The 26,809-nt window shown below is 42.7% G+C and overlaps 1 protein-coding gene across 3 annotated transcripts in view; it reads right to left on the bottom strand.

The window, feature by feature from the left end:
* Positions 1 to 26,809, bottom strand: part of GMPS (guanine monophosphate synthase) — a 74,639-nt gene that overhangs the window by 39,958 nt on the left and 7,872 nt on the right. The window contains exons 1-3 of one of the 3 annotated variants that reach the window (XM_074190794.1): positions 18,385 to 18,435; positions 1,702 to 1,883; positions 370 to 484 (exon numbers count right to left, since the gene is read on the bottom strand). In XM_074190794.1, coding sequence (XP_074046895.1) covers positions 370 to 484; positions 1,702 to 1,883; positions 18,385 to 18,411 — 324 coding nt within the window. In that variant the 5' untranslated portion in view covers positions 18,412 to 18,435. Of the gene's footprint in view, positions 1 to 369; positions 485 to 1,701; positions 1,884 to 2,748; positions 3,329 to 18,384; positions 18,436 to 26,809 lie in introns of those variants that run through there. The other 2 variants (XM_074190796.1, XM_074190795.1) reach the window with 2 other exon arrangements.

Below are 26,809 nucleotides of genomic sequence, written 5' to 3'. Positions count from 1 at the left end.
AGCAGAGAGGATAAAATGAAAGCAGGATAAGACAAAAACAGCCAAGCAATCAGAACTTAAAAACGTGAATGAATTCAAAGTGAAAATTTCAGTTCTGAGATGGGAGTTGCATCTGTACAAATACATCAGGAGCTGGAGTTTGCTGACCTCGTTTTCCAAACCAATTCCTCCCAGGGGCTTGTTTTCCTTGTGATTTGCCTCTTCTAAAGTGGAAAATAGAAAAAAAAATCTGGGCCACTGGACTGAGTTGTGTTTTCTCCAAGTTTCCCCATGTTGCTGTGATCCAGGGTTTGCTGCTTAAACCAAGTGCTGTGTTTAAGGACCTCAGGTCACCCCAGTTCTGGGCCTGGCTGGAGCCCGAGGACCTACCTGCATGCCATAGCAGATCCCCAAGACTGGCTTGCCAATGGTGAATATTGCTGGGTCAAACCAGGGAGCATCTTCTGCATACACAGAATTTGGACCTCCAGAGATAATGATGGCGCTGGAAATCAAACAACAAACAAACATCCAGGGTTACATTGCTCAACCCCATGCAGCCCAGCTCTGCCAACCTGGCCTACAACCCTCCCCAAACTGCTCCCTGCAGCTTCCAGGGCTCCCTCTCACATCAGACAGCATGGAGCCTTTCTGAAGTCAGGCTCTGGCCCCGGCTCCTACTGGTGCCCATTTCTCATTCCAATCAAGAGTAGGAGTGAGTCTGGCACAACTGGGACAAAATTAAAAAGATCATCAAGTGGGCCTGCAAAGAAGAGATGAGAAGACCCCTCTCCTGAGGAGGCAGGTGACCCAGAGGTCACACATTGCATACATTTTGGGACTTTTTCAGTTGTATCAATCAAACATGCTGACTTTTCCTTTCTAAAAAATACTATTTATCACATGGAAAGGTCCTCTGGGAATGACTGGGGCGGGGGCAGGACCAGAGAAATGTTGAGGAAATACATGGGATACAACAGGGTTCAAAACCTGAATATTCAAGAATCTTGCTACAAAGTCCTCAAGGCTCATCTTCTGAGTTACACTAAAGAGGCTTTTATGATATTTTGTAATCAAATCTTATCTGTGTGAGATCAGAATAGACTCGTTTTAAAAGAATATTCTTTAAGGAAAAGCTAGCAAAGCCACCGTCTACCTTTTTTTTTCATTGGCATATTGCTTATTGTTTCAGAACTGACCACTCAACTTTGACACATAAAAACCATATGAAATGCAATGAATCCTAGAGAAAAGATGAAGGAGAAGCGAACAAGTATTAATACAGTGCCTACTGTGTGCCAAACTTCAGCAGGAGAGGCTGCTATTATGCCCCTTGCAGAGGAGGAACTGGGGCAAATAAAGGCTAAGTCACGGGCCCAGGGTCACCGAGCAGAGTCTTGGGGGTCACCGAGCAGAGTCTCGGAGGTCACCTTCCTGCCTCCAGGCCCAAGGCACCATCTGTTCCATCACCAGCTGCCCATGGAAGGTGTCATTGTAAGAACTGAGGACATGTTTAAAAATTAAAATAAATAAATAAGCTTTTGCTTTTTAAAAAAGAGTAAGCCCTGTCCCATTTCTTAGAAGATTTTGGTGCTCGGACAAATTCAGAACAACACCTCCCAGAGTATGGCACGGAGGCATCTACTGGGCTCAAACAAAAAAGTCAGTCCAACATCCCAAGACCTTGAAACCTGCCTGCACAAAAAAGGAACAAAAGCCTACCGAAATCCCTGCTCTTTGATGGCAAACGCTGGCGTTTCCAGAGGGAAGAGCTCCGACTGTACAAACAGCTCCCTCACCCTCCTGTCGATGACTTTTCCATACTGAGCACCAGCGTCCAGAATGACAACAGCCCCTTCATAGTGGTGTTGGCTATCCTTGTGGTCTCCTCCATCATTCTCCAACTGTGAATACAATTTACAAAAGGGTTTTAATTGTGAAGGGGAGTACTGCTGAGAAGAGAGGAGGCACAGCATCGACTCCAATAAATATAGAAAGGAAAATCGGTAAGTGGGGACCTAGTGAGTCACCAGTACAAAATGTTTCATAAAAGGATGGTTAGTTAACAAGAACTGTCCCCACACAGAGGAGAGGGCGTGTTGAAAATTGAAAATGAAAAACCTTCCCTTTCTAACAGAAGGAAAAATAGATGCACAGCTTGCTTTTCAGGCTGACCTAAGCTACTGGAGATACATCCAGTTTTATAAAATATCTCCAAATAAAAATTCAAAATCAGGCCATTGATCACATTTTGTATTTTCCAACTCCCATCATCTATCTACAACCAACGACCTCACTATTTTTACCCTTTTGATTTGTAAACCACCAAACCAGCAATTTTTAAACAGGAAAAGAGTAATTAATTTCTATTTGGACTTTCCAAGGCAATCTCCCTCCAGTCTCAAGATTTCTCATTAGTCATTAAAATAACTTTTAATTCCAAAATATTCAGCTAATAAAAACTTCCTTGAAAAGTCTTTACTTCTCCATTCCACAGGAACAAAGATATGTCTATGAAAAATCTAGAGTTGCTATTGGAGTTCAACAGTACAGGATGCATATGCCAATCACAAAATCTGAGAATAAAATCTATTGTGATCAAACTGTTTTGCCAGGAACAAGAAAAAATTGTAGCCCACTTACATAAAATGCTATGGTTTAACAAAGCAAATCCTGACAACCAACTCCCAAGGTCGGTCATACAAGAACTAGAGCCCCATTTTATCGATAAGGAAACTAAGGCTCTAGTAGGTGAAGTGGATTGATCACCTTCATAGCTCACTTAACAACAACGGGAAGCAAGATGCATACAAGGATCTTTCCCCAAGCCAGGACATCTCACAGATTCCAAGTTCTCTCAGTCTTACATGAAGTATTCTTGGATGGAAGGGTTGCCTGGGAAACTTGGGAACCTTGCTCAGTTCTACCACATCCCAACATGGCTGTCTAAGAGCATATATTGAAGGCTAGATAGGTTAGAGGATTTTAGAACAAATTCTTTGGATTTTTATGCTCAGAGTTGAAGGAGACAGGAGATAAACAAGTGAATCCAGTGGGACTTTAGCCGGTTGCACCCTCAGGAAGGCACATTCTGGATAAGTGAGGTATGATCTGGAATACTAAAGCTCTTATACTAAGGTTTATTTGATTTTCACCATTTGGGGTAAATATATTTCCTGTATTAACTTGCCTCTTCAAAAAGAATACTCTTTTTTTTTACCTTCTAGAAGGGAACTTTAGATGACGGGTCTGCTTTTGTTTTCTTTCTTCAAACCATGAGAAAGAAAGCAAAAGAGGCAAGAGCTGGGCAGAAGGTCAGGCTGGTCTTTCCCCCCTTCAATGAAAGTTGAAATACAAAAGGAAAGGAAGTCCTAGATCTGAAATCCTGATCCCTTCAATTGCTCAGGTTCTCCCCCTCAAACTAACTTGCATTCAAGTAACTTTGCAGCTCCTTGTATTTATTCTCTTGATACTTCTGTCCATCCCTACAGTTTCCCCTTCAAATGTGGGCAGCTGGGTGGCCCAGGGCAAGGGCACTATTCAGGTAGGCTTCAACTAGTCAGAGAGCTGGGCATGCTTGATTCCCTCCCATACCCAGAACCTACTAGATGGCCTAGCATACGATAAGTACATTTTACAGATTGATCACATCCAAGTTCTTTGCCCTGTATTCCTCCTGCCAGGCCCTCCCGTGACCCTGTCCTCCACATAAAATAAACTTTCAAAAACCAAGTCTCCAAAGAAATTCTTCATTTAGATATTTAAATTCATCACTTAAAAGAATATTTTTTCTAAGTTGAGGGTTTTGGTTAAAACCTGGATTTCAAGTTTACATAATCCTCGGTTTCATTCTATTTTAGAAAAATACTATGGGGAAAGGGAGGAAATTATGCAAATAAAACAAATGTAAAACGTCATTTCCTTTGCTTGACATGTAAACTGTATTCATATGCACAACAACAATCCAGGTCATGCGATTCAGACCAGAATCCCAGACATTAAAAAAAATTATGAGCATGTTATGGTATAGAATAAAAACTAAATTATTAACCATGAACAACATAATGGCACAATTCACTCAGTAGACTATACAAACATGCCTGTTAACAAACTAGAGACATCAAAAAAATTCATTAAACTCCTAGTAGACACATTAACCTTGTAGGATCATTCCTCTGCAAGCCTTATTACTTTTATTACTTAATTGCTTAATCTTTGCTCAGGAGCAATTTAAAAAACCAAAACAGTCACGTGAGTTAAAGGCCAGCCAACTGGTACAATGGCTAGAGTGCTGGGCCTGGAATCAGGAAGACCCAAGTTCAAATCTTGATTGATACTTGCCAGCTATGTGACCTTGACTGATCAACTTAACTTCCATTTGCCTTGATTTCCTCCACTAAAAATTGGGGGTAATAATCAGACTTCCCTCCCAGACCTGCTGTAGAGTCAGAAGTCATATTTCTAAGGGTTTGGCATATAGCTGGCACCACATAAATGCTAGCTTCTTAGATTTCAACCTGCTATATGCATCACTCAACACTGACAGAGTGATCAGGACTCGGCTCTGAGACCTGGTCAGTCCTTAGGCAACAAAGCCTGGAGCTGAGCATCTAGGGGAAAACCATGAGTCTCAGGAAACTGAAAGGCTCCTAGGAGAGCTCCTGCCTCCAACATCCAGCTTGTGCCAGCCAATAAGAAGTTGGAAATGTGAGTCCTTTAAGCTGGATAAAGTTAATCTTTATAGAGCTGGAAACTAAATCTCAGGAACCTGAAAGAACCTTGAGGAACCCCCAGTCAGTGGATCCAACCCAAGTGAGGATCCAAAGACGACAGGGAAGGGGCAGTCAGTTGGGCAGAAGGGAGGCCTTGAGGGAGCAGCATCTGGAAAACCTTGAGAGAAGAGAGCATCTAGGAAAAGACCCAGTTGACTGACAGCATTCAAGGCTGCAGAGAAGAAAAGAGGAGAAAAAGGTCAATTGTTCTAATGGATGGACTAGTGAGCCACTTAATGAGGTTTAGAAATCTGTTCAGTGCGCCAGTGGATTCATCTGAATCCCCCAATCAGCATTCTTAATAGCTGGAACTCAATTTCCCTTTCTGTGGAATAACTATTTTCTAAGCAAACATGATCTACACAGGACTGGAGGGGGATACTGAACGTGAACGTATTTTGGATGCCATTGGAGCCATCCAAGGTTGCAGTTAGAATGGATGGACAGACAGAATGGATAGATAGAACCTTTCCATCCTAAAGCTAGGGAGTGGTGGATCTACAATGCCTGCCTGTACCAGAGGACCTTCAGAGAAAGAAAGCTAGTTTCCATGTTGCAAAGCAGTCTGCCACTCAACCTTTCTACACCATTTCATAGTCTTTTTGAAGGTGCTAACACATTCTCCACAATTCCTAGACAGTATGGAAATTCCTGATTTTTTTAGAAAGGAAGAGGCAAAGCACTGTTGTTTAGTCCTGAAGGAAGCTTTATCTTTTTAGTCCCTGAGGAAGGTGAAGGGAATAAAACTACATTTCTCTTTCACCCTGTGGCTAATGCAATCTTCAGATTCCCAGAGATAGCATGAGCTCCTGCATCCAGGATCCCAGAGGAAGATCAACCTCTGTCCAAGCTCTTAGAGGAAAGACGCCTCCATGGTGAGGGCAAAATTGGGTGGATTCCTCTTCTGTGAATGAGAAGCAGTCAGTATCGGAATAGGGGAAAAACTGAAAGAGACCCACTGGTTTCCAAGGAGCACTCAACCATCCCACACAACCATTTCCTGATAAAACTTTTATTTACTGAAGGCAAATAAAAATATCAAGAAAAAAAGCACAATAATGCTTTAATATCAACATAGTTGATAAGATTACTTCAGTTTATGGTCCAGGAAACTAAATTCAATTCAAATCAAATCAGTAATTCACTGGGATCAAAGCAAAATTGAGAGAATCAGCAATCTTTCAGACAGAATTTACCAGAAAGAAGAATCAAATATTTGCACTAAGATATCATGGTGAGATGCAGAAATTTCATCATGATAACTCTAGATATTTTCAATAGAAATGGCATGCTACCCACATGTGACTTTCCACATTAACTAAGGCATTCGTTGGGGAGAGCCACAAGGGGTTGCCTGGGGCTGCTGCCTCCTGGCTTCTGACAAGGGAAGGCAAGAGGGAAGATTCCTAACTATAATTGGTCATAGAGCTGGGAGCTAGCTAAGACCTCCTCTGAAGGTCTTTCAGAAACCTTCATTTACAGATAAGAAAATGGATTCAGGAAAAGCCTAATTCTAGTCCAGCTTCAAGGATCCCAGACAGGAGTGAGAAGACACCTGGAGGGAGTATCTGGCACAAGTGCTTCATTACATAGTAGAGAAAAACAAGAGGTCCTGAACCCTAGGGATTTAGCAACAGAGCTGGGCCTAGAGTCCAGGGCTCTTTCCCTCTTCACAGGCTGCCTTCAGAGCTCTGCCAGGCCAGGTACAAGGACTGTCATCACCTTTTTCCCATCCCTCACGCCTAGATGAACTGCAGCCTCTTTTCAAACCCTTCTTACACATCACTACCAGTGCAATTCACCCCTCAAGGGTCACCAATGGGGACAGGCATGCAGAGCCAAGATGGCAAAGAAAAGGTAAAAACTCACCTAAGCTTTCCCAAATTCCCCTCCAAACAAAAAATGCCTCAAAACAAATACTGGAGGGGTGGGGGCTAGGTGGCGCAGTGGATAAAGCACCGGCCCTGGAGTCAGGAGTACCTGGGTTCAAATCCAGTCTCAGACACTTAACAATTACCTAGCTGTGTGGCCTTGGGTAAGCCACTTAACCCCATTTTCCTTGAAAAAAACCTAAAAAAAATACTGGGGCACAGAACCCACAAAAGGATGGGATGGGGGCACAATTTTCGAGCCCAAGACAATTCTGAAGGTCAACAGGCAAACTCTGTCCCAGCGGGGTGAGAATAGAGTTCAGTGCTGGGAGGCTGCACCAGAGGACAGCAGCAGCTGCTCCTTGAGCTCCCAGTCCACAGACAGGAAGAGGGGCAGACAACTGGTTACAAGTCTAGGGGGGTTCTTTTGCTGGTCCTGGGTACATTACCCAGACTTGTATTGTTGCTGCAGAGTAAAGCTTGCAGCTGCAGGCGAGCCAGGATGTGTAGGTCATGGTTCCAGGATGACAGTGTTTGTGGTCACTTCCAAGTCAGCAGAGGAAACACACCACCCTCCCCCCCAGACCAAACCACCTTGAAGAACTCAAAGTTGATGGTCCCCAGAACTACCTCTGAAAATAGTCACAGAAAAAGAAAACCCTGAAACTCAATAATTCTCTCTCCACCCAGGAGAAAAACCCAACTTTAATACAAAGCTAAAAGTCAAGAAATAGGTTGGAAAAATGAGCAAATAACAACAAAGATCCTGATCATAAGAATTACTAGGGTGAGAGGGAAGATCAAAACACAAACTCAGAAGACAACAACAAAATCAGAACAGCTATATTCAAACCGTCAAAGAAAAATGTGAATTCATCTTAGGTCCTGGGAGAGCTAAAAAAGGATTTCTTAAATAAATAAAAGAGGTGGAGGAAATTTTTTTCCTTTAGAAAGATTTTACTAATTTTGTTTTCCCCCATTCTTGCTCCCCCGCCCCCAGAAGGCAGTTGTTGGTCATTACATTGTTTCCATGGTATACTATGATCTAGGCTGAATGTGATGAGAGAAATATTGTTAAGGAGAAAAACAAAGCCTAAGAGATTGCAAAATTACATAATAAGATAACAGGATTTCCCCCCCCCAAATTGAAGGTAATACTCTCTGGTCTTTGTTCAGACTCCACAATTCTTTCTCTGGATACAGATGGTATTCTCCATTGCATAGAGCCCAAAATTATCCCTGATTGTTGCGCTGAAGGAATGAGCAAGTCCATCAAGGTTGGTCATCACTCCCATGTTGCTGTTAGGGTGTACAATGTTCTTCTGGTTCTGCTCATCTCACTCAGCATCAGTTCATGCAAATCCCTCCAGGCTTCCCTGAGTTCCCATCCCTCCTGTTTCTAATAGAACAATAGTGTTCCATGACATACACATACCACAGTTTGCTAAGCCATTCCCCAAATGAAGGACATTCGCTTAATTTCCAGTTCTTTGCCACCACAAACAGGGCTGCTATGAATATTTTTGTACAAGTGATGTTTTTACCCTTTTTCATAATCTCTTCAGGGTATAGACCCAGTAGTGGTATTGCTGGATCAAAGGGTATGTACATAGAGGTGTAGGAAAAATTGAGAAAATAAATTACTGTGGCACAAGAGAATCATGAAAAATGACTCAACAGCTTGCTAAAGGAAGGACAAAAAAATACTAAAGAAAAATAGCACCTTAAAAACCAAACAAGTCAATGTATTGAAGAATTAAAAAATAGGATTGACCAAGTGGCAAAAGATATACAAAAATCCAATCAACAAAAGAATGTCTTAAAAAATAGAATGGGGGGAGGAAGATGGCTAGAGCACCAGCACTGGCGTCAGGAGGACCTGAATTCAAATCCAGCCTCAGACACTTAATAATCACCTAGCTGTGTGACCTTGGGCAAGCCACTTAAACCCATTGCCTTGCAAAAACTAAAAGAAAAAGAAAAAAAGTAAAATGGGGGCAGCTAGGTGGCGCAATGAATAGAGCACTGGCCCTGGAGTCTGGAGGACCTGAGTTCAAATTCAGCCTCAGACACTTAATAATTACCTAACTGTGTGACCTTGGGCAAGTTACTTAACCCCATCGCCTGGTGAAAAAAAAAATAAAGTAGAATGGCCAAATGAAAAAGATAACAGAATAAAATTCCTTAAAAGTTAAAAATAGATAAGGCAGTTAATGACTCTATGAAACATCAAAAAGTAATAAAAGATTGAAAAATGGGGGGAAAATATCTCAACAGGGAAAAAACTGACATGGAAAAAAAGATGCAGGAAAGATATATTTTTTTAAATTTTATTTAAGGCAACAGAGTTAAGAGTGACTTGCCTGAGGTAACACTGCTAAGCAATTATTAAGTATCTGAAGTCAAATTTGAACTCAGGTCCTCTAGACTTCAAGGTCAGTATTCTATAGAAGAGATAATTTTAAGAATTATTGGACTACCTGAAAGTTATGAGCAAAGATTACCATCTTTATTCCATTTTTACCTCTTCATCATCTTTCAAGAAATTATCAAGGAAAACTTCCCTAATATTCTAGAACAGAAGATAAAAATAGAAACTTAAAAAATTTACCAATTACTTCCTGAAAAAAATCCTAAAATGAAAACTCCTAGTCAAATTTGAGAGCTCCCAGGTCAAAGAGGAAATATTTCAAGAAGCCAGAAAGAAACAGTTCAAATATCATGGAGCCACAGTCAGAATAACACAAAAATTTAGCAGCTTCTAAATTAAAAGAGAATGGCTTGGAATGATATTCTAGGAGGCAAAGGAATTAGGATTAAAACTAGGACTCACTACCCAGCAAAAACTAAGTTTCATCCTTGAGAGATAAAAATGGTCATTCAATGAGCAGAGGATTTTCAAACATTCCTAATGAAAAAACCAGAGCTGAAGTGAAAGTCTGACTTTCAAATATAAGACTCAAGAGAAGCATAAAAAGATAAACAGGAAAGAGCTATCACAAGGAATTCAATAAGGTAAAACTACATTTACATTCCTACATGAGAAAACGATACTTAGAATGCATAATAATTTTCTCATTATTCAGGTGGTTGGTTACAATAAGTATTATGCACTGACAAAGGGCAAGGCTGTAAGTGGAATATAAGGCATATCTTGAAAACTAAAATTAAGGGGTGAAAAATAGGAATGCACTAGGAAAAGGGGAAGGAAGAAGTAGAATGGGATAAATTATCTCACTTAAAAGAGGAATAAAAGAGCATTTACAGAGGAAGGAAAGATGGAGGTAGGCAGGAGCACTTAACCTTACAATGACCAGAACTGGCTCTAAGAGGGAAGAACACACACATTCAGAGAGGTATAGAAAGCTATCTTACCTCACAGGAAAGGAGGAGGGGAAAGGAAAAAAAAAGGGAGGGACTGATAGGAGGAAGGACAGGACAAGGGAAAAATCAGAACAAAACACTATTAACAATGGAAAGGGTTAAAAGGAGAGAGAATAGAATAAAGAGGGGAAAACAGGATGGAAGGAAATACACAGTAATCATAACTAAGAAAAAAGTTTTATAACAAGCATCTCTGAGTAAGATTTCATTCTCAAATAGAGAGAACTGAGTCAAATTTATAAAAATAAGAGCCATTTCCTAATTTCGATAAATGATTAAAAGACATGAACAGGCAGTTTTCAGCCAAATCAACTGTATATGCCATATGAAACCTAAATCACTACTAATTAAAGAAATGCAAATTAAAACAATCATAAGGTACCACTGCACATCTATCAAATTGGATTACATGATGGAAAAGGAAATGACAATACTGGAGGTACAGTGGGAAAACTGAGACACTAATGTACTGTTGGTAGAACTGTAAACTGATCCAATCATTCTGGAGACCAACTTGGAATTGGGTCCAAAGGACTATAAAACCACCATACATACCCTTTGACCCTGCATTACCACTACTAGGTCTCTATCTCTAAAAGATAAAGAACAAAAAGAATCTTTATGTACAAATTAAAAAAAAAATGGGGGTTTCAGTGGTGGCAAAGAATTGGAAATTGAGTGGACTGCCCATCAATTAGGGAATGGTTAACTAAGATACAATATATTATTGTGATGAAATACTATTGTGCAACTAAAAAAATGAGGAGCAGAATGATTTCAGAAAAACCTGGAAAGATTTACATGAACCAGTGCAAAGCAAACAGGACTAGGACAATGTCGAATACAGTAACAGCAATATTATCTACAAGGAGCGGCTGCAAATAACTTGTTCTCATTGATAGAATGCTCAAAGACTTATAATGAAAAATGCTATCTCCAGAAAAAGCATTGATGGCCTGAATGAAGACGCAATTATTATTTTTAAAATTTTTCTTGAGGTTTTTGTGGGGGGTTTTTTGTACAACATGACTAATATGTAAATATGTTTTGCACAACTCCATGTATAACCTGTGTAGAGGTAGGGGAAAATTGGGGGTTCAAAGTTTTAAGAAAAATGTCAAAAAGTGTTTTTACATGTAACTGGGGGAAAATAAAATTAGATATTTTTTTAAAAAGCAATGGCTTCTTTCTTGTCTAAAGTTTGTTCTCTTATTTATCATTTTGTCAATAATTATATTTGGGGGAAGATAACCAGAGCATAAATAGAATAGAATAGGAGACAGAAGACCCAGGTTTAATTACAATTCAGCTACTTACCTACCTATGAGACCATGAACAAGTCATTGATTCTTACCTGTGGCAGGCATCTAAAATTACTTGTCAATCTAATTCTTTGCCAAGTTTAAGAGGACAGTGTGTTAGAAGTTCAATGCATGTATTCAAATCAGAAAGAAATCATTAATTCATTCCATTTATCTTTTTGTATATTTTAAAATGAAATCTTGAAAAAATCTAAATATTTCTTCAAGAACTATGTAACAAGATATACCAATAAAAAAAAACTTAAAAACCTAAATACAACCATGGAAAACAATGTAAAGACTAACAAACTGTCTTCTGTGGAGAAGGAAGCAAGATTAGGAGAAAAACTGCAAAATCAAAATAAAATCTTTCTAGAAAAAAACCCTCAATACAAAAAATTAACGAGAATGTTCAGGGAAAAGAATATTTTGGTTATATTAATTTTTCAAGGTAATTAAATTAATTAAAAAATCTTTTTTGTTTCAGCCTTTGTTATCTCTCTCAATAAAGTTGCGTGGGGGGGGAGAATTCATTAATTACTGATTACAAGTAATTAAGGCTCTGCTATATATATATGTATAAAAATTTAGTCTTTCTGAATTAAAGTCAGGTTAATTGTTATATAGGACATTAAAGAACTTCTTAGCTCCTTTTCAGTATGTGCAGGGCTCAGGCTTCAGTAAAAGATGCCCTGTCCTCATTCAATCATTCTTTCTGTTCTATGTTAGTCCCTTAGCACAAATCAACCCATTCAAGAAAAGGGTGGGAGCATCCCGAGTCCAAGGAGAGTAGAGTCAGAGAGGGGGTTTGGTCCAATCTCACCTGGGTCACTGGCTTCTGTTCACTTAAGCAACTGGCACTGTTCTTTAGAACTTTAAAATACTATGCCAAATATTAAAACAACAGCCACAACTGTTCTGCATTCATATTATGACTTTCTGAATATTTGCTTTCTATTAAAAATCAACATTTTACAGTTTCAGTCAATAGAAAACCAGAATTTGTAATATAGAAATTCACTTTAAAACGATTACTAAGTATGTATCCTACAGAGCAGGATAGAGGCCACAAGGTGGTGCCACAGGGCAAAGAGCCTTGGGTCTAGGGTCTGGAAGACCCAAGTTCAAATTCTGCTTCAGACACTTAACTGTGTGACCCTGAATGAGTCATTTAAACTCAATTTCCTTATCTGTAAAAAGGGATTAATGATAGCATCAATATCCCAGAGTTGTGAGAATCAAATGAGATAATATTCCTAACACTCTTTGGCACAGGAGATAGGTGGTAACATTTTATTATTTATTATTCCATTGCTCTACATTTGTCTACTCTGCTTGGAGATGGCTAAAATAGAGGGTTTTGTATTTTTGTTTTTTGCTCTAAATCTGCTGATTTGTGAAATGTTTCTTTCTATTCCTCCTGTCTCAAGTCTTAAGAAAGCTAGTAGTGGGATAGCTAGGTGGCACAGTGGTTAGTATGGGCCCTGGAGTCAGGAGGCCCTGAGTTCAAATCCAGCCTTAAACACTTAATAATTACCTAGCTATGGGACCTTGGGCAAGTCACTTAACTCTACTGCCTTAAGTAAATAATTAAAAGAAATCTTTTAAAAAAGAAAGCCAGTATTCCTGAAAATACTTTAATTCATTACCTTCAGCTTAGAAATGACCTATGAATTTCTTCTGAGGGAAAGAAAAAATTTACCTTAGAAGTTAGAGCAATAAAATGGCCAAGCTTTCACAAATATTAAAAACTTTGAGTCTATTTTTACAAGGGAAACTATTAGACTCCATAAACCATCTTTTCATGCTGTTCTGACAGATAGTCAAGGAGGTTGGAACCACAGCTTATCTGCTGGAAAAAGTCAATAATGTAATAAAAGCATTTGATTAAGCTTAATAGAGTTTGTGGCTATCTGAAGACCCCTTTCCACCACATATGAAACTGTTGTCATCTTGAAAAATTTGTTAAGTGCCTCATACTAATTCAGAAACACTTCTCATGCCCCCCTTGTTAGAATTCACCCTCCAGAACCCAGCAGCTGTTCTTTTCTGGTCTAGTTAGTGTGTGGAATCCACATCAACAGACACCAAGCCCAGGGGTGCCAGTCGTAGAGTGTTGGGGCCTTTGAACTAGACTGAAATGGAACTGGGAAATATTTAATAAAATTATGAAAAATATACTATAAGACAATATTAATACAGTTTTCTAAATTAATCTATGGTCTGCAGGGGGTTCTTATCTACACTTTTCTGATGCCCGTCCCCATTTGGGTTTGACACCACTGCCCTGAATCCTATCTCTCAACAAAAGCTTTTCTCCCTTCCTTTTTTGGGGACGAGGCTTTCGATCATGTCCCTCATAAGCTTGTATGAAACATTAGCTTGCTACTACTCTAGCAATAACCCAGGCGCTATTTCCAGTAAAAGCTTGAAAAGCCCCTATTTTTGCTTTCTCTAGTCTCAGCGCTAGCTACAGTAGCAGCCCCGCGATTCAGGTGCAGCTTCCTAGTCAAGCCTCCAGAACCCAAGATCATGAACCTGCCAAAAGATCTGCTTGAGGGGCGGCTAGGTGGAGCAGTGGATAAAGCACCAGCCCTGGAGTCAGGAGTACCTGGGTTCAAATCCGGTCTCAGACACTTATTAATGACCTAGCTGTGTGGCCTTGGGCAAGTCACTTAACCCCATTTGCCCTGCAAAAACCTAGAAAAAAAAGATCCATTCAGCTTCTTACCAAAAATCAAATCACCTTTCCCCTCCACCCCCCCCCCCACAGAGCTACCTGCTTGACTTATCATGCTATTTTCTTTCAAGAAGACATTTAAAAAATTAAAGATTCCTTCAATGTGTCCTGGTCCAGCAATTACCTGCTATGAAAAAGTCTCAAACTAGACACTCAAACACACTACAATGTTTATTAGGTTTTTCTTTTGTTCACTTATTTAGTAGTTTTTATCCAAATGAATGAGATCTTATTGTACTAGGAAGAAAAAAAGAATCCAACAATCAATCTGGCTTTCAATCAATTGTCTGGTATTTCATTCAAATAAGAAGAGGTCAGATTGAATAAACATTGATGGCATCCTCCTAAGAGCTCGTCCAAAGAATTCCTCACCAAATGCTGGCAGCCAGTGGAGATCACATCACAAAAACAGAAATACCTCCTGCCTTCAAGGAGTTTCTATTTGATCCAGAGAAACATGATCCATGGGGGATAAGTGACTGTGCCTGTGAAGATCTTTACAAAATAAATACAAGTTATTCTGGAGGGAAGGGGAATCTCCTGGGGAAAATGAGACAGAATGGGATTACCCATGCATACGGAAGGGTTTGTTTTGGCAAGGAAAGGGCAAGCTCATCATGGGACACAGAGTGATGAAGGTAAGATGGTGACAGAAGGCTTGGGAGTGAGATGTAATGAGGAAGAAAGGAAAAGAGGGCATTCACAGTAAATCAGTCTCATTTTTTTTCTGATAAACTATGAAGCAAGATTCTTAGAGGAGAGAGGGTGAAAACAAGGAGCCATGGGCTTTAGGGTTGGGGGACAAGAATTGTCTTGCCACAGACAGGGTCCAGGTGAGGTTGTATAGCATAAATTTCTAGAGGGTCCAGTCTAGTGATTTTTCTCCAGCTTCATTCTGTAGCAATTGTGTAGGAATGAAGGCAGCAGATGGTGGGACGGATCCAAAGCTGAAACTGAGCTAGGCAAGATCAGCAATATAAGCAATATAAGGGACTCTACTCCAAAGAACAATATAAGCTTAAATTGGTTCACCAAAAAGTCAAGATAGAAAAAAAAAATAGACTGTAGCTAGTGCAAGGGTGATAGGGGAAAAGGGACTGGAGGTTAGAGTATGGCCTGGGAACAAGGCTTGGAGTTGCAAGGCAGAGGGAGGGGATGGAAAGCCAACTGTGATCAGATGAGGGAACCCTGAAGTTGATGAACATGGAAGCAGTGCTTTTGTGGGTGATGATGGAAAGATCAAGAGTGCCATGATCATCACTGTGTGTGGCTGAAGTGGACTGGAAGAAATAGCTCATGGGGCATGATTGTACTGAACTGTGAAATTAGGGTATTTGAAGGAGTATTATTATATCCATTATGAGGTCAGGACCTCTGGAAGACAAGACTGTGAAACAGGCACTACACTCACTAAGAAAAGAAGTGGCAGACAACAAAGATTTAGGAATGGACTGGAATGGGTGGCCTCTACTGTCAAAATTTTAATCATTTCTCTAACCTACGAAACTGAAACTGTTTAGGCAGAAAGAGAAAGCCTCCATGACTTCACTTCCTAAGAAATGACATAAATGGAGTGTTTTAAACATCATACAGTATGAAGTAGGTTGAAAATATTAATGAAAAATGCAATCAAGGTTTAACAGGGGGTGGCTAGGTGGCGCCGAGGATAGAGCACTGGAGTCAGGAGTACCTGGGTTCAAATCCAGTCTCAGACACTTAATAATGACCTAGCTGTGTGGCCTTGGGCAAGCCACTTGACCCCTCTGCCTTGCAAAAAAAAAAAAACAACTAAGAAAAATAGCATCAGAGGTAAGTTCCAAGGCCAAGTTTCTTGGCTCAGATCCAGGCTGTGACCAAGCTTGTCTTGGGGAGAAGGGAGTGATGGGAGAGAAGGGAGACACAGAAAACCCCAGGGGATGCCTTGAAACCATTCATCATGGTTCACTTCAATGGAAACTTCTAAAGAGAGCTGAGAAACCTTCCCATCAGAGGGGCAAGAAGATTCCATTGTTATAACTGCTTTTTTATTAAGGTTTTCAATACCTAAAAGGAAAGTAACAAGATTGTCTTTATCATTCTCTCCAACTTTTTGCAACAAAACGCAAGTGAAAACAAACCAACAGTGTCATAGTCTTTGTGTCTTGTCAATGAAGCTTCCTTGCACACCTACTATGTTCCAGCTTGGGAATCTGTGGAACTGAAGCTAGGGCAATACTGGAACACCAAGTCTTTCAGATATGACTTGGAATCTCAATACAATCCCATCTTCATCATGGACAATTCATTCATGGCATTAGGGTCTACAGTTAGAAAGACTCAAGTTCAAACACAACCTCAGACTGTATTGACTACCTGTGGCTTTAACTTCTGTCTGCCTCAGTTTTTTCACCCCTAAAATAAAGATTGTTGAGATACTTGTGAAGCTCAGCAGAGGGCTCAATACAGAGAGGGCACCATATAAATGCTCCTCAGTCTGCCAGGTTCACTTTCCTCTCTAAAAACATGAGTCTGAAGACACCTGGATGTCCTCCTTGCCATATATGACCAACTACATTTGTTATACGATCAGACTAAGTTTGCATAGGCTTCATGTCCTGGTCCTGAACATATTTTAAACTTTTTATTTGATGATTTGCAGCCCTGTGATGGTGCAGGAGGAACTTCCATCCTAAGAAGTGAAGCCCTCTGACTAACAACTCAAAGGGCAGCTTGGATGCGCGAGGCCACAGGGGTCTTTCGTTTCAAGGTTAAGCCGCTCACCGATCTTGGGTCTTACAGGCCTTGTGTCTCCACATGCCATTCATAAATGGACATCGCTAAAGTCTTTTATCCAAAAATCGTCAAGAAGCTTCACATGACATACCAAAACGATGACTTTCTTCTAAGGAGAAGTCAGGCCACCGGAACAGAAGTCAAAGAAGCTAGAGACACTGAGCCACTTGGCCATTTAGCCAATCTAAGTTAAGAAATCCGGGTGGCAACTCACAAGCTTTGTACCACACAAAGGTGTTGTGGAAATTATAAATAACAGAAACAAAAGTTACAATCTGAGATTTTCATGAAAGAATAAGGGAATTTTATCCTCCCTGTCTTAACTCAAAAGGAGGACCTTACGGCGAGTCATTAAACGAATAACAGTAATCCATTAAAAGAATTCCCGAGTTGTATCACAGAGAAAGTACTCGGGACCAAGGGCGCAGACTTGCCCGAGCTCCTGCCCTTTCTGCCCCTCACTGGTCTTAGATGCCCCAGCCGCTTCTTCTAGTCCAAATGGCCGCTAGCTGCCAGCTCCGGGGTGAAAGCCACCGAGCCTCAGTTTCCTCCTCTGTAAAAAGCGGCGTAATTACAAGTCGCGATCATCTCTGGCCGTCCTTGGGGCTCAAGTGTTTTATCTCGGTTGAATTTGAGACTCGGAATCCCCGGGGCCGTCGCTGCCAGTCTGCGGAGCTTTCCTCAGGCGGGGGCTCGTCCCACCGGCCAGCACGGCCCTGCGGAGCTCAGGGCAGCCCCCCCAGGGCAGCCCCCCGGGCTCAGGGCAGCCCCCGGGCTCTAGGCAGCCCCCCGGGCTCAAGGCAGCCCCCGGCCTCAGCCCCCCGGGCTCAAGGCAGCCCCCGGCCTCAGCCCCCCGGCCTCTAGGCAGCCCCTGGCCTCAGCCCCCCCCCAGGGCAGCCCCCCGGGGCCGCCCCCGGCCTCAGCCCCCCGGGGCCGCTTACCGCCGAGGAGCTTTATTTATAGTTCGAGTTCACAGCGCGCTTTTCCGCCTCCCAAAGACGCCCCTGCAGCCCGGGGACGGTCGCCCCGCTTTGGCACAGGGACAAGCAGCGCGGGGCCTCGGGGAAGGAATCGGCATCAATTCCTCCGGACAATTCCAGAAAGGGGCACTTGGCCGCGGCGGAGGCCCCGGGCCCGCCCGGTGCTTCAGGCCCGTCCACCGTGCCGGGGCCCGGCCCGCGCGGGGCACGCAGGGGTTGGGGCGGTGGGCACCCCGTGCCGGGGCGGCGCCCCCCCGCCCCACGGCCCCCCCCCCCCGGCCGTGCCCGGGGCCCCCGCCCCCTCCCACGTGCCCGGCCCGGGCTGGGCAGCACGTGGGCCCGGGCGGGGCGGCGCGGCGCACGTGGGCCGGGCGGGCCCCCCCCCGCGGCGGCCCTGCCCCTCCCCCCGCGGCCCGGGCCCGTCCACGCGCGCACACAGGCCCACGCACACGCGCGTCCGCGCCGCCGGGCCGCCGCCGGCGCGCACACGCGCCCCAACAAAGCGGCGGCGGCGGGCAGCGCGGCAGGCCCCGGCCGGGGCTCTCGGGCCCCCGGGCCCCGGGCCCCGGCCCCGCCCGCACTGACCTTGGCATCTCCGTTGCACAGCGCCATGGGCGCGGGGCGGCGGGGGCGGCGGCGGCGGCGGCGCTGGCAGCGGGGCAGCGGGGCAGCGGGGCAGCGGCGGCGGCTCCGTCCGCGTCTCTCCGGGCCCGGGCGGGAGGGGGCGGGCTGGAGGAAGAGGAGGGGGAGGGGAGGGAGGCCGGGGGCGGGGCGGAGCTTCCTGCCCGCCGCCGCCGCCGCCGCCGCCGCCGCCCGGGGGAGGAGCCCGAGCTGGGCACGTGGGCCGCCTCCGCCGGCGCCAGGCCTTCCCTGGAAACCGGGGGCGCCGCTCCAGTGGGGGGCCCGGCCGCTCCGTTCAGCTGCGCGATCGGCCCCCGGCCGTGACCTTGCCGTGGCCCGGCTACATCTCGGGGAGCACGGACGCTTCTGGAGGGCAGGGTCCGCCGAGGCTCAGCTCGCGCCGGCGACCAAAAACAATTCTAAAGGGCTTCTAGAATTTGGGGAGAAGGAGCTACGGGTCTGACTGCAGAGCAGGGCTTCCTGCTTTCTATTTTTAAAATTTGTTTTACACATTGTTTTTCCCTCATGTTTTTTCCCCCTTTTTTGATTTGATTCAGCACATGATTCATAGGAATATACGTTTAATTTAGTTACACATGTATAACCTATATCAGATGGCTTTCCGTCAGGGGGAGGGAGAAACGAAGGAGGGAAAAAAATGTGAAACTCAAAATCTTACAAAATATGATTGTTGAAAACTAATTTTGCATATCATTGGAAAAAATATTTTTAAAAAATAAAGACTTGTTGAGAGACTGACATAGTGCCTTGTTTTGCATCTCTGAAGCTATTATTAGATACCTATTTGATGCTTATAAAGCACTTTGGATGCATTCTCTCATTTTATCCAATTACATAACAAACATCACAGGTATATTATTTTAGACACGTGGAAACAGACTCGGGCTTAAATGATATCTCACTATCATGCTCCCTTAGGAGAGACAGGATTTAAATCGAAGTCCTCCTGACTCATTTCCTCCATCTGTAAAAATCAAGTGATTTGCCTAAAAGGTTCCTTCTGTCCCACACCCTCAGTCGCCCTCTCTCTGTGTCAACCTGAACTGCTCATTAACTCTCACCCCAACCCCCTCCCCACACCAATGGCCAAATTGGTACTAAGGCCTCTGGGACTTCACACCCGCAGCACCTCTGGTCTGTTTCACATTACATCATCTCTGGTGGACTTCACACGCAGCATCTCTGGTCTGTTTCACATTACATCATCTCTGGTGGACTTCACACCCGCAGCACCTCTGGTCTGTTTCACATTACATCATCTCTGGTGGACTTCACACCCGCAGCATCTCTGGTCTGTTTCACATTACATCATCTCTGGTGGACTTCACACCCGCAGCATCTCTGGCCTGTTTCACATTACATCATCTCTGGTGGACTTCACACCCACAACATCTCTGGCCTGTTTCACATTACATCATCTCTGGTGGATTTCACACCCGCAGCACCTCTGGCCTGTTTCACATTACATCATCTCTGGTGGACTTCACACCCACAGCATCTCTGGTGGACTTCACACCCGCAGCATCTCTGGTGGACTTCACACCCGCAGCATCTCTGGTGGATTTCAGCTCCTTGTGCCCGCCCCACCCCCCACCTAGCCCTATCCTGGCACAGAACATGGCTTTTGGGAGGGATCTGCCACCCCAAGTCTCTCTCTGCTCCAGTCCATTCTTCACTCAGGAGCCAAAGTGTTCTCCCTAAAGTCCAGGTCCTACCACATCACTCCTCTTTTCAATAAATTCTTGAGGCTTCCTACTGCCTCAAAGTTCAAATGCAGGGGCAGCTAGGTGGCACAGTGGATAGAGCACCAGCCCCGCAGTCAGGAGGACCTGAGTTCAAATTTGACCTCAGACACTTAATAATTACCTAGCTGTGTGGACTTGGGCAAGCCACTTAACCCCATTGCCTTGAAAAATCTAAAAAAAAAAGAAAAAAGTTCAAATGCAAACTCCTCTGGTGATCAAAGCCCTTCATAATCTAATCCACCCAAACACCACTTTCTTCTTCTACCTCACTCTCTTACAGGTACTCACTTGCTTCCTGGCTGTTCCATTAACAAGATACTCAATGTCTCTATTCTGGACATTTTCTGTGGTCTGGAATGTCAGATCATGACATACCTTCTCTGTCTCTTAGCTTCCTTCAAACCCCAATTAAAATCACGTCTTCTACAAGAAGCCTCTCCTAATCCTTCTTAATTCTGGTTTCTTCCTTCTATTAATTATTCTGTACTTAAACCTATATACAGCTGATTCATTAGATTGTGAGCTCCTTGAGGGGCAGGTACTCTTTTGCTTCTTTTTGTAGCTCCAGCTCCAGAATTTCAGTATAAAGTATGTGCTTAATGGTATCTGTCCTGTGTTCTAGAATGGGCTGTCCAACTCTACTTTTAAAAGTTTTCATTGAAACCATAGACAATATATTTTGATTAATCATTTTAGTGAGAGCTCTGTGGTAGCTCAGCTTCATTTACTAAAGCATTAAGTAAACCCACAGAGGGGAAGCATAAAACCACACTGTGAGCAGCGTGGCTTGTCACCTGTTCTAGAAGAAGAGAACCAGGAAGTGATGCCATAACAAGCTTGTGAGGTGGATTTGAGTAGGGGGGGGGGGCTGTGCTAAGTCACCAGCCTCTTCTGGAGCTATCTGGGTCCAGGGGCCCCTTTATGGAACAGGACAACAGGAGATGGATGAGAGGCAATCAGGATTAAGTGACCTGTCCAAGGTCACCTGAGAGGGTGAGATGGAAAAGAAGAGGTCTTGGGAAGTGTTGAGAGGGACATCCTGGATGATTGCCTTCACTGTGTCCTCATTCAGAACAGGCAGTGGTGAATTTTCTTTAGTCAATTCATCCAACTTCTTTATCCAGTATCTACAGAGAGGAATGGACATTGGACTGGAAGTTGGGAAGTCCTCCAGATTGACTCAATTGTAACCTAAAATTTGCTCAAGCTTTCTCCTGTGCTTCTGTATGGACATAGAAACTTGGAAGTAAATGACTAAAACTCATTCTGTTCCTGACTCATAGCCATAGGCTACTATCCAGAAAATGTTTGAGATAATCAGAGACTTAGTAAAGTGCCAAGTCTGGGGCTGGACTTGAACTCAGGTCCTCCTGACTCCAGGACTGGTGATCTCTCCACTGAGACACCTAGCTGCCCCAACAAGTGTTTAGTGCCTGGCTAACATAAAGCTAGAAAAGGGGCGGCTAGATGGTGCTGGGGCAGCTAGGTGGCACAGTGGATAAAGCACCGGCCCTGGAGTCAGGAGTGCCTGGATTCAGATCTGGTCTCAGACACTTAATAATTACCTTAGCTGTGTGGCCTTGGGCAAGCCACTTAACCCCGTTTGCCTTGCAAAAAACTAAAAAAACTAAAAATAAAAAAATAAAGCTAGAAATAAGCAAAAGGGAGGGGTGTTGGGGAAGGCTTCCAGTAAAAATTGGGATTTGAATTGGGCCTCAAAACAAGCTAGGGAAGTCAGTAGTCAGAGCAGAGGAGGGCACGTCCTATGCATGGGGGCAACCAGAGAATTCCCCAAGCTGAGAGATAGATGGTCTGGTTCATTGAAGACCCAGCATCACTGTATCAAAGAGTACCTGATGGAGACTAAAGTACAAGAAAACTGCAAAGGTAGGAGGGGGTGAGGTTATGAAGGCCGTTAAATGCCAGTGCATTCTGTGTCTGCTCCTAGAGGCAATAGAAAACCCCTGGAGTCTTGAGTAGGGGAATGACCAGATGGACCTGCGCTTTTGGTGGCTGAATGGAGGAAGGATTGGAGTGGAGAGAGATGGCAGGCAGGCAGGCCCATCGGCTGCTATGGAATAATCCTGCTGTGAGCTGATGAGGGCCTGCACCGAGGGGACAGTAGTGTCTGGAGAAAAGGGGCTGTGTATGAGACCTTTGCAACAACTTGGAGATGGGAGACTGGAAAGAAGTGGTAAGGAATCCTGGGGAACTGCTAGGGTGGTGCTGCTCCTATAGGAATAAGGAAGGCAGGAGAGGAGAATTTAAAGATGAGGAGAGGGGAGAGAGAGAGAGAGAGGACTAAGAGGATGACAGAATCGAGTGATGGCTTATTTTTGTTTTTTTAAGGATGGTATGATGGGAATGTTTTATTTCTGCAACTTTTGTATCTGTACTCTTTCTGTAACACTGTATCACATAAAAACTTGGAGTATAAACATTTAACAGTGGCAAGCATTCTTTAGATAAGAAGCCAGAGGGAAGCTCAGATGTCCCTGACTATTTGGTGACATGTAAATCCTTCCCCTCATCATCGGCCAATTTGTGAGGTTCTTTGCCTCTGGGGTCCACCTGATTCACCCAAGTCTACACCAGCTAGGCCTCTACCCCAAGAAGCTGTAGCACATGCAGTGGCCACACCCAGTAAAGCTGCCTCAGAAGACAGCTAAACTAGGTGACCGACAGGCCTCAAACTATGGATGAGTTAGAAGGATGAAGACATCCTCAGACAGAATGGGCGGATGAGAATAAAGTGGCTGAAGTAGATCCTTCCAGTTTGGTCAGGCAGTGAAGACACCAAGGTCATTCCCTTGCACCCTGGGGCATTGCCAATCATTCTGACTTTTATCTCACCACTGGACTTCAGTGACTAGAATAGAAAGCAACTCTGCCTCACACTTAAATCTAGTTCACTCCAGAAGTAAGACATCATCCCAGGATTTATGAATCCACTAGCTGAATCTGTAACTCTGACTGATTTTATCTATAATCTGTTGAACAAAATTTGTTTCCTGAAGAAATGTATAAGATTATTATTCTTTCTAATTAAATTTGTTCAACTTTCTGACATTGAAGGAAGTATGGGATTATAGCGCTTTTCCTTAACTTTTATGGTCTAAGAGGAATGTACAAGATTGTAATGTATAAAAGAATTATTTTTCTGTCATTTTGATGTAATTTTACCTCTAAGAAGCTTTGTCAGAATCCTGATGAGTGTTCAGGTTTTCTCTGAGGCCTGAATCTATATTTAAGTCTAATGATAAAACCTGGATTTTTACTTTCTTAATTTCTGCTTGGGGTTAATATCTATGTGACAACAGTCCCCTAGCACATGGAGAATACATATTTCTCCCATAAGGAAGATCTGGGCATGTTTGAAGAAGTAGGGAATAAACTAGTAGCATACAGGAAGAAGCTAAAGATTAGAGAAAGAAAAAGTTGGAGAAGACACAAAGAGATAGGGTCAAGTTCTCCTTGGTTGGGAGGGGCTCACCTCATCACAGAAAGTAAGAAAGGAGAAAGTGATAAGATAGAAGACACACCAAGTACTGGACAGCATGAGTTCTTAACCTTTTGGGGGTCTTGGTCAATCCAGTGAAGTCTATGGATTCATTCTTAGTATAGTTTTACATGCATAACATGAATACTAGGATTACAAAAGAAACTAGTTACCAAACTATTTTATAAAAAAAGTTCATTGATTCCAGGTCAAGAATGCCTGCCAAAGGTCTTTTTTGTGGTGGCTAAGAATTGGAAATAAAAGAGATGCCCATCAACTGGGGAATGACTAGGCAGTGGTTTTTGATTATAATGGAATAGTGTTGTGCTAAAAGAAAACAACAAGCACCATGACTTTAGAAAAACTGTTGAGATTCACATGAACTGATGCATAATGAACAGAACCAGGAGAACAGCAACATTATTTGATGAAGAGCTATGAATAGTTTTGCTATTCTCAGCAATACAATGATACAAGGCAATCCCAAAGGACTAATGATGCATACTATCCACCTTCAGAGAAAGAACTGATTTTGACTGAATACAGACAAATATGCCATTTTCACTTTCTTTTTCTATTCCAGTCTTCTTGCATAAAAAATGAATAAGGAAATTTTTTACCTAATTATACATGTATAACCTATATTAGATTGCTTCCCATTTTGGAGAGGGAGGAGGGGAGTGAGGGGAAGAGGATAGAATTTGGAATTCAAAACTAAATAAAAATGCTTAAAAGGAAAAAAAAGGAACCCTTGCTAAAAAAAAAAAAACACAAACCCAGCAGCAGAATGAATAGAATTTGTCATCTCTCACTTGGCATCCTGTCCGCCTTTAAGGTCCCTCGCTTCTATCTCCATCATTTTGTTACATCAGAAGACTCCAAGCCATTTATTTTGCCTCCTTAATCAAAGAGTCCAACCCCCAGGCAGTCTCCCAACTCCTGCACTCATAGGAGGGCATCTGAATGTGTCATTGATCACAACCCCCCATCCTTGTATTCTGCCGCCTCACTTCCGCCTACACCAAGAACTTCTTATCCCCTTGTCCTGACCTCTGGTACTTCAGTGGAGCACTCCTGCTCTAGCCTCCCTTGGTTCCCTTTCCCAGTGAAGACTCAATGACTGACCAGATCCATTCTTCATTATTCTGATGCTACTGTCCCCTTGTCCTGGTCCCACTAACAACTAAAAGCAGACTAAATGAACTTTAAATTTATCTATCCCAACTAGCCTCTCAGGGCTGTGGAACAGGCCACTAATTCTTTACCAACTGATCCTCCCAGAAAGAGTGATTCAAAATCTCTTATTCTCCAGTCCCTCTTCTTTGCAAAGAAACCTTCTTCTTTATGGCAAAAAGAGGCACCAACCAAAGTAAGCTGCTGCTGCTTCTCCCTTATTCCAAACTTCCAAATTCCTCTCCTTCAATCAATTCCAGATCTTTCCTCCTTTGGTCCTCCCTATAAAGAGCCTCCTCACCAAATATAATCTCTTTTACTTCCTCTTCACCTCAGTAACTCCCACTGGGCCCCTGATGTCCTGAAGCAGCACTGCCTATTGCATCCAAGTGTAACTACAGTCATATTATCTGTTTCATTCTAAAGTCACCTCTCTCCCCAGGCATTTCAAGTTATGGCACTAGAATACAATTCACTGTCATGTGTACTGGAAAGGGCAGATCAATCTACTTCCCCTGTGGTTCCATTCCAGGAACTTTCTAAAATCTTGCTCCCTGACCACCACTTCCCTAAAGTTACCATTCTTCATCAAAATGTAAATTCCTTGATTGTTGGGATTATGTTCCTTTTGGTTATTTGTATCCCCCATCTCAGAGCACTTAGCACTTGACACAGGCTTGTGGGAAGTCTACCACATATACAAGTACCATCAGTTTGCCAAGATGGTATCCTCCATTGGGAAGACACTAGGGCACCACATCTAGGAACCTAAAGGACTGGAGTACACATAGACTTTCCAGCCTGGCCTACCAACTTTTTCCATTGACTGAGGAAAAGGAGATGCCCTCATCTTCAAGACAGTCTGCCTGAGTATCACCTGGGGTGTACTGTCATGTCAGAGTCTGAGCTACACAGAGTAAGAAGGGAGGCCCTTAAGGCAGCTGATGGCTTAGTGGATAGAGGGTAGGGTCTGAGTCAAAGACTCAAGTTCAAATTTGACCTTTGACCTACTAGCTGTGTGACTCTGTCACAAAGAGTCAGTTGAATAAAAAAATTAGAAAGTAATACTTTTTTTTGGTTAATAATAGTCAAGAATAATCAATAATAATATAAACTAAGAATTTATAATTAAATTATAGTTATTAAAATAACCACATAAATAATTTGTTCAATATCCATTAAGGAATAAAAATACCACTAGACTATTATAAAGTGATACATGATTCAGGTTTTCATGTAATTTCAATATTTTTCCACTAGAGGTAGCAAGTCCTCTTTATAAAGTTTTTCCCAATAAAATGCAATGAAGTTTTTTAATGGAAAATAAAAATTTCCACAGAAATTAATATGATGCTAAAACAGTAATACTTGAGTTTTCAGTCATCATGTATTAACCCATTTAATACTATTACTTGTGCCTTTTATAGTGATAAGCACAGCATCAGAAAAATGTTTAATGTGATATAGTTTATACATTATGTAATGATGCATTCTAATTTTCCTAAATTGAATCTTTTTAAATTCAGTGAGTGAATAATATATAAATAAATGACTTCATCCTAAGCAACATTTTATATGCAAACTACCATTATGTAATTTCCAATATCACAAATTCCAATATCTGAACATCAGGTTTGTAGATTATACCTATTCATCATGGCTGTAAAGACAATGACTCCATTTGCTTTTGCTTTGGGGACAATAAGGCTATCTAACAATGTGGGTGATTTTCAGTATCTGCTGCCTTGCATAATGAAGAATTCTACATAAGATTTTGGGGTAACAGATGACTGAAATAAATTAAAATGTTGGGTATTGGATGCGTAATGCTAAATTGAACTGAGAAGGTACAAAAAAATGCAATATGAAATAATATTCAACAACAGCACCACCAAATTTACAGTCTCAATGAACTACAATTAGTTGCACAGGAGGTCAAGAACTTTGAATG

Source organism: Macrotis lagotis, chromosome 6 (assembly GCF_037893015.1).
Source record: "Macrotis lagotis isolate mMagLag1 chromosome 6, bilby.v1.9.chrom.fasta, whole genome shotgun sequence".
Lineage (NCBI taxonomy): Eukaryota > Metazoa > Chordata > Mammalia > Peramelemorphia > Peramelidae > Macrotis > Macrotis lagotis.
The sequence above is the reverse complement of the archived record's forward strand: the minus strand, read 5'-3'. Positions and strand labels throughout refer to the sequence as shown.